Here is a 14064-nt window from a genome sequence, read left to right on the forward strand (position 1 = left end):
CGAAAACCCCCCCCCCCCCCAAAAAAAACCCCCCCACACACAGACAAAAAAAACTACAAAAAACAAACAAACAAAAACATGGAGCTAGCTAAACTAGATCAAAGCTTCTTCAGTTGAGTGGACCCCCCACCCCAAGAAGAAAAATGCCAATTAAATTCAACTGTATTAGGTTACCAAATGTCAAATTAGCAATTTAAATAGATCACAACAATTCCAAAGTGAAATAAAAACAAATAAGGATTCAATATTGTGTCACTTGAAAATATTCAAAGAAAGAAAAAGACATTAAAAAATATAAATACAGAAACAAAATAATTATGTTGTCGTCTTTCTGGTAGTGCGTTTATTGTTTTGGCTGAGACACAAATGCTCCTGACAAAACAAAATGCTCATGATTAAGTAATCAGAATATTCCTGAAAGGTGACAATAGGGGCCGGCATCTAAAAGATTTCCCAGTAGTATAACCCACTTTTTATTTGTTTTCTCATTTTCCCGACCTCTTCCTGTCTATATTAAAAAAACATGCACACCAACACTTTTGTTTCATCGCCGCCGAAAACCTCTTTCTAGCTTGTGATGTGTTAGCTGTTGATGTTTCCTGTGTTGTTGAAGAAGAGCTCAGCTGACGATTGTCTTGTTAACTTCGGACAGAACTGAATTTTTCCCCCTTAACTTTTTGCTCTTTCGTGTTGACATCGGCTTCTATTTGGGATTGCACAGAAAACACGGGAACAACGAATTGTTCCCTGGGGGCTTGATAACACGAATTTGTTCGTTCGGCACAGTTCGCGGGCTCCGTCTCGGGTGTGCATCAGCAGGAGGACAGCGATGCACATACTCTTAACGAGTAACGCCACGAGTTGTAACGTAACTTTTGAGCAACAGTGCGTGCAGCCAGTGGATGCGTAAACAAGATTATAGCCGTCGTGACAGTGTGACAAACGGCGTTCCCAATTACTGGCATCCCTCCCTGTTACGTCCAAGTCAGCATTTTCCTTTTCTTTCCCACACTTGTGGAGTACAACCAACTCAACGCGCGCTTGGATGAGGGACTTTGTCAGTTGGGTTATGTGATACAGTTGTCACACGGGTGTGAGCAATTCAATGCATCAGCAAGAAAACTGCTCTCGTCCTTCTGCTCCTGACAGGTGTCTTTCATTTTTTAACTGAAATCCGGAGAGATGAAGTCAAAATGGGCGAACGGGCAGGCCCGATCACTAACGCCAGCGAATGAGTGAACAAAACCAATGGAGATGTCGAATCATCGCGGCTCACAAACGCACTTCCATCTACATTCATGAAGAGTGATATAGCAATGTTGTGAGCAAAACATGAGAACTGGAAAACCGAATTTGTTGCTGGAAGCTCAATTCCCATTCCGGAGCACTGTTATTATGATCCGGCGCGTGTGCTCCGGGGTCAGTGTTTATCAATCGGCTCAGCGGGAGAAATCAATTCAGGCCTTCACAAGCAGACGTGAGTCTGGAGGTCGGTTGTCGAGTGTCGAGATGTCATTGACAACCAAAAGTTGTGTCAACAGGAATCCGTTCCTCATTTGCTGTGCCTTCAGCAGAGTGCAGACGCGATAGCTCTTCCTCGTATCACGTCTGCTTTGTCCCCTCAGACAGGACATCCTGCGTTCAACAAAGAGTCAACCAAACACGCATGACGATGACTCAATACCATCATTGACTTGGATGTGGCAAATATCTTACTCGGACACAATTGTGAGACTTTTCTAGTGGCGGTTTGGTTTGATTTCTGAGAGCCGTGACCCTTTGATGGTAAATAACGACTTAATTTACTTCTCCTATATACTTATTAGCTCATTAATTTACTTCTCCTATATACTTATTAGCTCATTTGCAGGGCTGCAACTAATGCCTTTTTTTTTCAAATCATAGATTAATCTGTCAATTATTTTGTCGATTAATCGCTGAACCAGATTTAAAAGGATACATAGACATATTTGAAGTCCCATCCCTTTATTAAGAAACAGGAGATTATTTCATATTGACATTGTAGAAAATGCACAAAGGTCAATTATTTCAAATTCAGTCACTGTCGGATAATAGGCAAAAGTTTGTTTTTCAGAATAAAAGAAAATGTTTTATTTTGATCCACCACAAAGATGATCAGTCCTCTTTTATGGAGGACTTCAAAAATTGGAGAATATTTACTACAAAATGAAATTTTGAGGATTTGGACAATTTCAAATGAAACAATGGCACAAAATGATGCATCGACTATCAAAAATTGTTTGGGATTAATTTGACAATGAATCAATGAATCACGGCACCTCTACTCGTGTAATGTGCGACAAAATGTTTTCGAAAAAAAATCTGCCTCCAGTTTTGTTTTGATTTTTGACACCGATAAAGGGTGAAACGATCAGCATTCCCCAGTCCACCATTTGAGCCAGCATCCAAGCATCGGGTCTGCTTGTGTTCCACTTTTTGATCATTGGCTTTTTGCGAAACCTTTCTTTTTCTTTTTTTTTTTTTTTATAATGGCATGTCTTTCAAGTTCAAGAAAGTGAGAAAATAGGAATTGAGTCAGCCTCCTCGCAGTAACGTACTTTTTTCGTGCGTAACGGAACGTTTAATCGCCATCAATGTTGGAGACGATTGCCGGTCGCCTTGAGCAGAAGTCATGGTCTTGTGAAGCCGTTTGTCGTGTGATTTCTGCTTTGATTTGGGAAGTGCTCTTCTTCTTTCCTTTGTGCCAATGTCCAGTGGATTGAAAGCACTTGGATCCCGAAATGGTATTTGACCATTCATTTGTGGACAAGCAGCAAATTTGTTTTGGATATTCTGTGCCCAGTGTGGTGCATATTTGTGTAAGGAGAAGGAGCAATGTGTGGGTGTGCACCTCTGTCATCTGCACCTAATCGCACGGAACTTGCCTGAGAGGTTTGCGAGCTACAGAAGCGGAGGCGGGCACGTCTATCCACCCACTCAAACTCTACGTCTGTCTCAGCCCATCCCGCAGGTGCAAAGGGAATGCAATGGTGGGATGAGCTTCTATTATTACCTTCTTCTTATGAAAAAACAAAAACAACAACACTGGTGAAGTATTCCACTGCCGGTCTAATAGCGATCAATACAGCTCAAAGCTTCAAGCCTCCTGTGATTGTTTCTCACATTATGTGCCAGAAGAGATGGAGGCAAGGTGGAGAGACAAGCAGGATGTCTTCTCACTCGTAATTCCTTCCAGGCAGTCCACGGTTGTTTCCTGTCTAGCCTCTCAACCTTTCCCTGATTTTTTTTTCCCCCAGCTTTTGTCTGGATGACATCAGTGTTTGATATTTGTGCATGGATGTCATTTGATGGCTGGCTGGGTGGAGCTTGTTTGTCGGTGAGTGATAAAGAATCATCGGTGATGGGTAGATGATACCTTAAGGCGTCCATTGACACATGACACAAAACTGTGTTGACGCTGTATTGATACTGTGTAGTAAGTCGGGGCAAACCACTTGCTTTGTTGTTTTAATGATCTTAGAGCATTTTAAGATAAGAAAACTTTTATTTGTCTCACAGTGGAGAAATTCCCAAATTACAGCAGCGAAATTATGAAAGGGAAAAGTACAAGAACAAAAATGTCATGTCAAAGGTCGCATGGGTAAAATTGTCAATTGCCCTCAATTGCCATTTCAATCTCATTGTGTGCACACAAAAAAAAAAAAAAATTGCTGTTCTTACTCGCTCGTGCTATTTTGATTGGTTAATCGTCACGCCATCTTCTCTTTTTGAACAAGTGACAAGTACAGACTTTACGTTGTACATCTGCACATTAAATGTGACGTTCGGGAAACGTAACAGCGGCTTTATTAGTTTATGGTTTCATGTTTTGCTGCATTGTGGGTAACCGTTGAGCGCACGCTGCTGTGATTGTCACAGCGTAATTAGTTTAACGCTCCAGATGACCGACGGTCTGTGTGGCTGAAATGTAATTAGTAGAACCCCTCTGATAATACGCCTGAACAAAGAGACAGCTTCATCGTTCATATGGATAAGTGATTTGAATTGACGGTCGGTCTCCAAGCGCTGCAGAAGGCAGGGGAGTCAACAACAACAAAAAGACACGCACACGCACACACAAAGTCAATGTTTTTGTAGCAACTTTTTGCAGTGAGAAACAAAACCCACCGTAAGCACAACGTGGACATCTTGTCAGTGTCAAAGTTCAAATTGTTCTAAATCAGGAAAGTAAGTTCACAGGCTGTGTTCAAATCTGACATAAAATTTGTCATGCAGGTGTAGACATGAAAAAGGCAGCAATGTCACGCTTCAGGGTGGAGGGAGACAAATAAGCACAACTGAGAAATTTGCATGACATTATCAATTCCCGAACTATGAAAAACATTTATCATTTTGTGCATCTCTCTCATTGTTTTATTTGTGGTCCCTAAAAACCTTGAAACATCACGTTAGGTGCACAGTGAGCCAACAGTGGCTCTGTTGCGCTCTTTTTTTCGAATTGCTCGAGGGACTTAGCAGGCCTTTGTTCGCGTAATTGGCAAATATAATATCACAAACAAACCCCTCATTAATTATCGCTCACGACAATTTGACATTTTTCCACACTCCCTCAGGACATTCAACCCCAAACCATTTTTTTTCCACTTGTCGTCCAAGAGCTGTGGCATTTTTCCACACAGCGACTGTCTGGATCATAATCTGAAACTTGTGTGGTCGGGCCCAGTGAGCCTCCGCAGCTGTTTGTTTCAAACAGTTTAGGTCGCAAAGTGAAAGGCGAGGAGCATCTGCTCGCTTTACTAATTACGATGATTAGACATTGGGTGCCACGGAGGCCGACTGGGTCGCACATCTGCTTCACTGTTTTCAGGTTGTGGGTTAGGCTACTCCCTCTGCACACTGACAATAAGTACGCCACTGCCACCTACTGTCGTGAATGTGCAAGTACACTATTCTAGTATGGCAAAAAAAAAAAAAAAGGCAGCATGTTCCTTGGGTTCACATGCACCCACCTGGCATGGCTCCGCATCCAGGAGGGCCTGCCTCACTATTTGAGAAGGACTGCCGTACATAAGCAGCAATTTGCTGCTTCAAGGCCAAAAGTCAAAATGTCCGACAGTATTGTATCCCACAGCAATACTACGGGCAATTCCCCATGTGGATATGTTATTTTTACACATTTGGCCAGAATAAAGAAGTGAGCTCCATTTGCATTGAAACGCCATTAATTTGCGTTCGCAAACAGAAAATGTGATTTTCGAGTGGAATTTTGCTCTTGATTCACTTCTGACTTCTCAGTGGAGCCCGGTGTGCCAACTCAAATAAGAGTAGAGTCAAATGAATTCTCTATGAAATTCCTCATGCGTCTTCAAAATTGCAAACCAACGAAAGCTCACTGAAATCGAAAGAGTCTGCATGAAAGCACTTTGTGCGGCCGGACGGTGTCTGAGGCAAATAGCGGCTCGAATGGATGTGTTCTGTTCTGTATATGCCAGGAGCATCCAGTAAATCAGTCTCACCACTGGATCTATTTTTTCCAACTCCACTGGTAAGGAAGCTTCTAAGGAAGGGAATTCCAGATGACCCGCCCTTGGGCTTTATTTCCACTCTTGACAAAAATGAAACACATGGTCTGTATTTGTTCATATTGCCATGAAAATGATTACCATTTGTACATATTTCAGTAGCAAGGAAAGCCCACGGCAGTCTGACTCCGGATGGTATTTTTAGTGTGGGTCGCGATGTGTTTAGGCTGAAGGAAACGATGGTCAAAGTTGTCATCCAGAAATCATGTGGACTGATTTCTGCTTGTGTCATTTGGACTCAATTGGTTGCATTTCCCCTATCTTTGGGATATGATGTATAGAACCGATCACACAAGAGATTATTATTTTGCGCCTTTGGGAAAAAAAAATGCAAATTTTCAGTCTCTCTGAGTCCCGAGGGTCCCAAGTTTTGGAGCATGCTTTCCTGCTGGGCTGAGATTGTTTCCCTTATTTGACCTGAAAGCATCTGGGCGAGACTCACACTATGGATCTGTCTTTCTTCTTTGATCTCCTCTCAGTGGCAGCCATTTCCCCAAAGCCAGAGTGTATACATCTGCAACAAATGTTCCGTGCCGTTTATATGGTTCCGGGATTTGTGGATGATTTTTTTTTTTTTTTAAACATAGATGAAGGCTTCTCCTGCCTTTCACCAGTTCTTGGTGAAAGGGTGCAAACAAGGTCGTGTTTTCGGCACGTTCCCCGTTTTGCATGCGTGCGTTTGCGTGACTGCGTCAGGCATTCAGCACATGTCTTGCATTCAGCCCGTCAGCTGGAGTCTCTGTCTGTTCTGCAGATTGTCAGCTGCGGGCTCCTGCGGATGACAGCTGTTTCGACGCTGCATTCACGCCGCGCCTCGCTCCCTCAGACCTTTGCCCTCTTTTGGAACAATTCATTTGCCACTTACTCTCCATGCTGATTGCCATCCGATGTGGAGATGAGCTTGGGGAACTGGAATGACCCAGCTCGTGTTCTCAACGGATGGAGATCCTTTATTGAAGTTTGTTCCGGCGAGTCCATTGGGAGCAGCTCGCATGTCCAGATCTCCCAAGTGAAAAAAAAAGGGCACAAGGACGAACTAAGAGTGAACACCCACATGCACAGTAAGTCGAAAACGCCCATTTTGACCTCATTATTCACCAATTCATGCAGTGGCCCTTTTCTTTCTCAAACTGTAGTGGGGAGCTACATTCCGCAGCAGGTGTTCCTAACAGGGAATTGCAGTCCTGCCACTGCCCCTCCCCAGCGATTGGTACTGGTGATTCTGCGCACAACGAAAGCAACAGCTCGAAAACAACGGACCTTTTAATCGTCTGCTTCTTGTACGCAGTGTGCAGCACATGAGTGGCATCGAGGACTGCTTCCAAGAGTGACATCAAATGGCATTAAGTCATCGCATTTGCCGTCGGGAGTGCCAGGCTAGAGATGGGGGGTCGGGGGGGGCATTGGGTTTTTTGGTTTCAGCACTCCTGATCTCTGAATGTACCTTTCTCACGAAGACGGCGGCCATTTTTTTCTTCAAAATTGCTTCTCTTATTTATTTTTTCTCATTGTCCCCTTTAAAATTCGAATATGACTTAACCGTATGCTCAGCGCAGCCAATTTAATGCTTGAATGTGCCTAAATGATATTTTTCACAGTGTACCTTGGGAGGCAATTTGCACACGCAGAGCGCGCGAAAACAAACTGCATATCCTGAGTCACTTAGCAGCATGACGGGGCATCGTTTGCGCTGCTTTGTCTCTGTCTTTTGAATAATGTGGCAGCAAAACACGCAACCGGAAACTGACCACAAAAGAAAATAGTTGATCTCGCATTTGCAGTCATTGGGCCAAAGAAATCATGAAATACATAAATGGATGTCGAGTAAGGTCACGGTGATCTGGTTTGCAGACACTTGCGTTTGTTCTGTAAACACTTGTGCTTTTGGAAATCTGGTCACGCAAAATAGACAATGTGGTATTGTTGTCATGTTGTTGTTGTTCACAGATGTTCACGTGCCAACGTTTAACATGGAAACCATTCGGCTTTCAAATGTGCCGTGTCACTTCTTGCAACCCTCGCTGCTCCAAACTCAGCCGCTTATTTTGAACGCGCCTGCAGAATGTTCTGGGCGGCGATGTCTGAACGCCTCAGGAAATTGCTCCCACATCCGAGACAAACTCAAAGCCCGCGGTTCACTTTTTTGGTGACATTAAAACGTCCTGACTAAACAACACAATATGAGAAGGGAGTCAATCTTGTAATTCAAGATCTTGTGCAAAAGTCTTTGGTATTCGTAAGCAACTTTTCCCAAGTTCATTTTTTTTTCCTTTTTTTTTTAATATTCCCATTTCATAATCAACTTGAACTTTGTTTCTGTTTTTTTTTCCTTTGTGACAAGTAACTCAAGGCTTTTTGAAGGTAAAGAATTTTCACTTCCAGAAGACAAAACTCAACTTCCAGCAAATTAAGGTTTCCCTGAGGGCTTCAGACGTCATGCGGTCCTTGGCTGCGTCCCGATTGACAGGCCGGGTCCTCGGCCGCATGACGTCATTTCCGGCGCGGCGCGGCCGCACAAGGTGCCCCAATTCACATTAAGCCCACAATTCGCCATGTGAGCCATATGAGGAGGAGCCTCTGAAGGCAGAAAAAGGTCTTGTCTTGCTATAGAATTTGGAAACCAGGCGCGATTGGAGGTGGCGGCGCAAATGCGGCCTGCGCACGGACTCAGCCTGTAGATTTGGACACAGACGTTGACGTCAAATGATTTGAATTCAAGTGTCAAAAATGAGAGCTAGTGTTACGATGATCATAAGTAATTATTGAAGCCGTATGAATGGAGGCACTCTGCATAAAGCACTTCGCTGTTGTGAAATTCTGCAGTCCGTGCTTCAGACCGTCGCCTGATACGGACTGCTCTCCGAGTCGATGACTCTCAGCGACATGACATCAACCGGGCCGCCACAGTACACAATGTGTGTTTGTGCCTCCGAATGGTAGCTTTTATCACATTACAGCTCGTTTGAGTCGAGCGAACGGCAGGACATCGTTTCTCCCGCGTGTTTGGGTGAGGTGTGAGCATCACGCGTAGAAATTGGTTAAAGGTGCGAGGTCAAGCCTGCGCGCGCGATTCGAGGAATGGAGGACCTGCTGGCATCGAGCAGCCAGCTTGTTTGGAGCGTGGCGCACGAGACCTTGCGGAGGTGGTACGACCGTGCGCTGTTGCCGTGCCAACACCTCCTTGGGGCCCGCTTTAGGATTGCACGTGGCTCCCAGGTATGGCGGCTTCTTGGCTCATGGCTGATATTCATCTGTGTCATCAAGTCTGCCATGCTGCCATTGTTTGCCGATCCAGTTTCCTTGTAATGCACCGGGCTCTTTGTGCCGTGAGTCGCGTCCGTAGACTTACAGTAGTTTTTTTTACTTTTTTGCTGAGGCAAAACCCATAAAGTGGTACAATAAAAACACTCTTCACGGCTGCACGATGGTCCCGGTGAAGTCGGTGTAACGGGATCCTCAGAAAAGGGAATTAAACGAGGATCCTGAACCACACTGACGATAAGGCTGAACTTTCTGAACTCCTTGGCACAAGCGGTTGTTGTTGTTGTTGTTATTGTTGTTGTTCACTGGAGACTTGGCTTTTGTTCAGGTCCGCTCCTCAGCATCTTTTCAGCACCTCAGCAAGACGATGAAGCAAAACAAGGACTGTAATTGTGATAATGGAACTCTAACATAGGTCACGTAACTTCTCATTTTGACTTGTAAAGACTCCGTTAGTATCATTCAATGTCTAATTTCTAAATTAAGCATCGAGAGGAAATAGGCGTATTAAATGTGTTGGGGAGATTCATGTCAAGGTTTAAAGAAAAACAGCTAGGCAGGTGCACTTTGTTGCTTTTTCTTTTGTTTTTACACAAATACAAGCCACATAAAAATACTTGCTTTTGTTGTCATGTACACACTAATTGTTGTCATCAACTTTGATTATTTTTCCTAACAAGAACATTTCTTATCCTTGTAGCTACTGAAAGCAGATAGAATTGCAATAGTGTGTGGAAAAGTGACCTGGCCCGCACAGTTGCAATATTATCAACGACCACTGGGGGGTACTAATGTCCCATTTATACAATTCGCTGTGTTTTCCAAATTCAGATGTTAGGGTAGTTGCTTTTATTCCGGTATCACTCATTGTTTAAGATGCTTCACACTGGCCAGCATTCGTGTTATATATTTCCGATATTACAGTATTGTCTATCCTAAACAGAGCATGCAAGTGTGATATGCTGTCGATAAAGTTTATCGTGAGCTCAGAACTGTATTTTCCCTCCCAGTACAACTGGATTTACCTTGGATTGCAGACCAGTTTTGCTGGCTGCAACAGATTTCATCTTGAAACAATTCATCTTGAACAATACAGCACGTTACTTTCGTTAAACTTTGGGAGAGGAAGCCATCTTCCTCTGGTTTTCTTAAAGAGGAGCACATGATGGTTCATGTGCCGGTGCGGATACAGAGGAAGTACAGAGTATGTAGAAGTATGACAATCGAGTGTGCAGAACCATATGGGTAAAAGTTACTCTTTGTTAAAATGACACATTTATCGTGTTGTGGTTTGGGCCCATCGTTGAAGCACTCAAATTAATATGGTCGATATTGCATTACTTATCTTGTTTTGCTGGTGTGAGGGTGCCCAGTGGCTCAAGTTACCTATTCATTCACAACAAAGGCAAACATGACATTGAAGTGAATTACTGTTCATTCTCAGAAAAAGACAAAACAGCTATTTCCCTCCCAGCTGTAAGTGGAAGCATGGCGTTTTGTACTGTTCGTGGCTATGGGTGGTGCTGGAGACTTGTTTTGCAATGAAGGCATCAAATTGCAAAACCTTGCCCTGTCTCATGTTTTCTTTCTTCCTTCAGATGACTGAGGGGCGTCAGTGCCAGGTACACCTACTTGACGGTCGAAAGCTGGAGCTGCTGGTCCAGGTACAGAACTGTTTTTGTTGTTTAGAAAAAATAACCACATCCCCTAATTGCTAGCAACGCCACTGATAATTATACATCATGACATTGAAGCATCTTAAATCGTGACAGCTATAATACATAATAACCTAAGATGACAAGTATTTTTCCTTTTTCTTTTTTTTCTTTTTTCTTTTTTTTTTATACAAGCCAAAGCTTTTATCTCGAGACCTGCTAGATTAGTACATAATAACCTAAGATGACAAGTATTTTTTCTTTGTCTTTTTTTTTCTTTTTTCTTTTTTTTTAATACAAGCCAAAGCTTTTATCTCGAGACCTGCTAGATTTGGTGGCATCCCATTTCAACCTGAAGGAAAAGGAATACTTTGGCCTTTGCTTCATCGATGACACGTAAGTACATTGTAGAACAAACTAACGTTTTTCTTTTTATTTCAATCCAGGTTTTTAATTATTCGCTTAAAAGTGCCTGATGTGATATTTATTCTCTGAATCACCTTTAGTGGCCAGAACAACTGGCTTCAGCTTGATCGAAAAGTCCTTGATCATGACTTCTCTAAGACTTCAGATACACTGGAAATCAAATTCTTTGTGAGGTGAGCAGGCTATTTTTGTTGACCCTTTTTATGGCATGTTGACAGCACCCCTAAGTGAAGACGGATGTTGACCAGCAGGTGGCAGTCAAGTAACTGTGTCAACCGCTCAAGTTGCATGGAATGCGTGGAAATGATAACTTCGCATGACACTTGACATAACGCCAAAGAATCTCTTCACAGATTTTACATTGAGAAGATCACCTTTTTAAAAGAAAACACCACTGTGGAGCTGTTCTTCCTGAATGCAAAATCTTTGGTGTTTAATGTAAGTGTTACGAGTTGCATGTGAAGAAAATATTCTATTGTACCTTTAGACTGTGCGTATGTGTTTACCGTCTGATAAAGATTAAAACCAACTAACGCTTTAAAGTATGTAAAGGAATACTTTCTATGTTTAATGTGTGTGATTTAACTTTACAAAAGAATAACAACGCAGAATACATCGAGTTAAATTTGCTGAATTTCTCCCGCGTTTTGAGTATTATTTAACGAAGGAGGAGTAGTCTAAATAAATCCGAGGGGTACTTGAATGCAACAAACGGTCAAACTTTGTACTCCATTGGGGTGGGGGAGTATACTGGTCGCTAAGGGAGACGGAGACTGTTGAACCTGCTCGGACTGTACCATTTCGCCGAGGGTGTTCAGTCTTCGCGCTACCCGCCAAACTACAATTAACATGCACCCGAATGTGTTAACTTTATCAATAAAAACCACCGCGTGACGTGTAGGCAAATCAACCTTTAATACCTGCACATGGACAGTTTTAAGTATACTATTGTATCTGTGTGATTAGTGGTTCAGTCGGTAGCCAGAGGACCGAGGTACCGTTAAAGCGAGTGTTTGGCTCAACTGCACTTTGCGGTCGCGTGTAGAAACGAACTCGTTCGCCACTAACCATCGTTTCTTCAACAATAAAACAGGAGGGCATCGAAGTGGAGAGCGAGCACGTTTTCAAGTTAGCCGCATTTGCATTACAGGTAAGGAAGAACCGCTGCTTCGACTGAACCTTGAGTTTCAACTAACAGTGTGCAAGGCGGCCCGAGCGACATTTGAAATTTGTCACTAATTTATGTTGCAAAAACACTAGCACTGTTGTTATCCATTTAAAGTACTGCACACTACATTGGAAAAAACAACATCTCACATATTTGTCCAATTAAAATCAAGCTAACTAGTGTTTGGAAACGGAGTAGCCACCATCTGCCTTGAATAAGCGCAGGCGTTTGTTATAATGCTGTTACTTACTCGATTGTTTTTTTCATCGTTTGTTTTTTTAGGAGGTCAACGGTGATTACACATGGTAAGACCATTTTATACTTCAGTCAAATACCTCTGTAAAGGCACGCGGGATGAGTTTCTATGTGTACGAGAATTCTACAAATGCAGCGTTTTGTACAACAACAAACATTGGACATTTGTAAACCTGGTACATCAATCGACTCTCACGGTACACATTAAGGTGCACTTATATCATGGAGAGCAAATACAAAAGTATCGATAATCGAAAGATGATAATGCACTTATGTAACATATTACAAAATACGTATTACTTTGCATAATTTGATGCGGAGCTACATTAGAACCACAAAAATAAGCAAATATGTAAATGAAACAATGTGGGATACTTCTTTTGTGTGTGTGTGTGTGTGTGTGTGTGTGTGTGTGTGTGTGTGTGTGTGTGTGTGTGTGTGTGTGTGTGTGTGTATTATTTCCCTATTTACCTATACCAAGTGTCTGGGTCAGTTACATACACTGTATCAACAAAGTTACATTGGATAGTACAGCACACAATAGTTGGCGAGTAAGTGTACACCCAAATGTGTCTTACTTTTGATTGGTCACGGTGTAATGACTCTTTTACAGTAGATAATGTTCAACCAGCTTGGATCAGCTTGATACTTCCCCTAGTTAATGATTCCCTTGAGTTAGTTTTGTGGCATAGAATTGGCCTTCGAGTATCCATATGAATCTAAAAGGATTTGTATTGTCTAAATGCAGAAGTGCATGTGTTGCAATCGCACAATATTGTAACTCTTGCTGTGTCTAGAGATGCGTATTCACATGTGCTTGGATATGAGAGGGAGAGAGACCGTTTCGGGATTGCCTCCCTCCATAATCTGTCCGCCAGTGGAGATAAGCTTAGTAGGCCTCAGAGGCTTGACCTGCTGATAAGGTATGTTGTTTTATTTTGCCCGGCATAGCAATGGTGGAAGGCATTCATTGGCTGTGACGGGTAAATACTGCTCAGCAGTGTGTGGCTGATCCGCACAACTCGTGTATTGTCCAAATGATTTGCCTCTAAAATGGCCCCTGTCGTTGTCGGTCACACAAATAGCTGTGTTCTGTAAGAAATAAGGCGTGGGTGATTGCACATTGCAATACACTGTCTCCTGATTTGGGTTTTTTTTTCACCATAGTACAATTCTTATCCTTATACATCAAACCTTTGCGACATCTGTTGGTGCACTGTAACTACCACCACGATGCTCTTCTCTAATACAGGTAAGAACATGATGAGACCAAAGTTGTCTCAGCAGGACGTCGAATTAAAAAACAAGGTTCATCCCTCCCTGTCGCACGCCGGTATTCCTCTTCGCTGTTAATGAACCCCTTTGTTTTGTGTTGCTTTTCATGACGAGGCTCAGCAAATCCCTTAAGTCGAAACGGGCCTCCTCGACGCTGTATCAGCAAAGAGCCCTGTAGCGGCGAGATTAGCCGCAAACCTCCTCCAAAAGGGATGAGACAAGTCCACTGTCCAATGGTAGACGGCCTCAGTCGAATTGTGGCAGAGCGGGCCAACCCCCCCTGCTGAGAGTTGAATGAATGCTCCATCAGGTTGATTGCATTCAAATGAGTTTTGGTACTTGGTTGCAAACGGTCCGTGCTGTTATTTTTAGATCAAACGGAACGCAAAAGCAACTATTGGTGAGTCGGCCTTCACCTCGCCTTACCACTTTGTTTTTGTTGTTGTTTGGCTTCAGTGGC

The 14064-nt window shown here is 43.0% G+C and overlaps 1 protein-coding gene across 3 annotated transcripts in view; it reads left to right on the top strand.

Annotated features, from left to right (window-relative positions):
* Positions 1 to 14064, top strand: part of frmd4ba (FERM domain containing 4Ba) — a 39910-nt gene that overhangs the window by 8067 nt on the left and 17779 nt on the right. For 2 of the 3 annotated variants that reach the window (XM_019879470.1, XM_019879469.1), the window contains exons 2-7: positions 10424 to 10489; positions 10782 to 10876; positions 10987 to 11079; positions 11260 to 11344; positions 12000 to 12056; positions 12357 to 12379. In XM_019879470.1, coding sequence (XP_019735029.1) covers positions 10424 to 10489; positions 10782 to 10876; positions 10987 to 11079; positions 11260 to 11344; positions 12000 to 12056; positions 12357 to 12379 — 419 coding nt within the window. Of the gene's footprint in view, positions 1 to 8587; positions 8781 to 10423; positions 10490 to 10781; positions 10877 to 10986; positions 11080 to 11259; positions 11345 to 11999; positions 12057 to 12356; positions 12380 to 14064 lie in introns of those variants that run through there. The other variant, XM_019879468.1, reaches the window with a different exon arrangement.

The sequence above is a fragment of the Hippocampus comes genome, unplaced genomic scaffold, assembly GCF_001891065.2.
Source record: "Hippocampus comes isolate QL1 unplaced genomic scaffold, H_comes_QL1_v1.1 scaffold44, whole genome shotgun sequence".
Taxonomy (NCBI): Eukaryota; Metazoa; Chordata; class Actinopteri; order Syngnathiformes; family Syngnathidae; genus Hippocampus; species Hippocampus comes.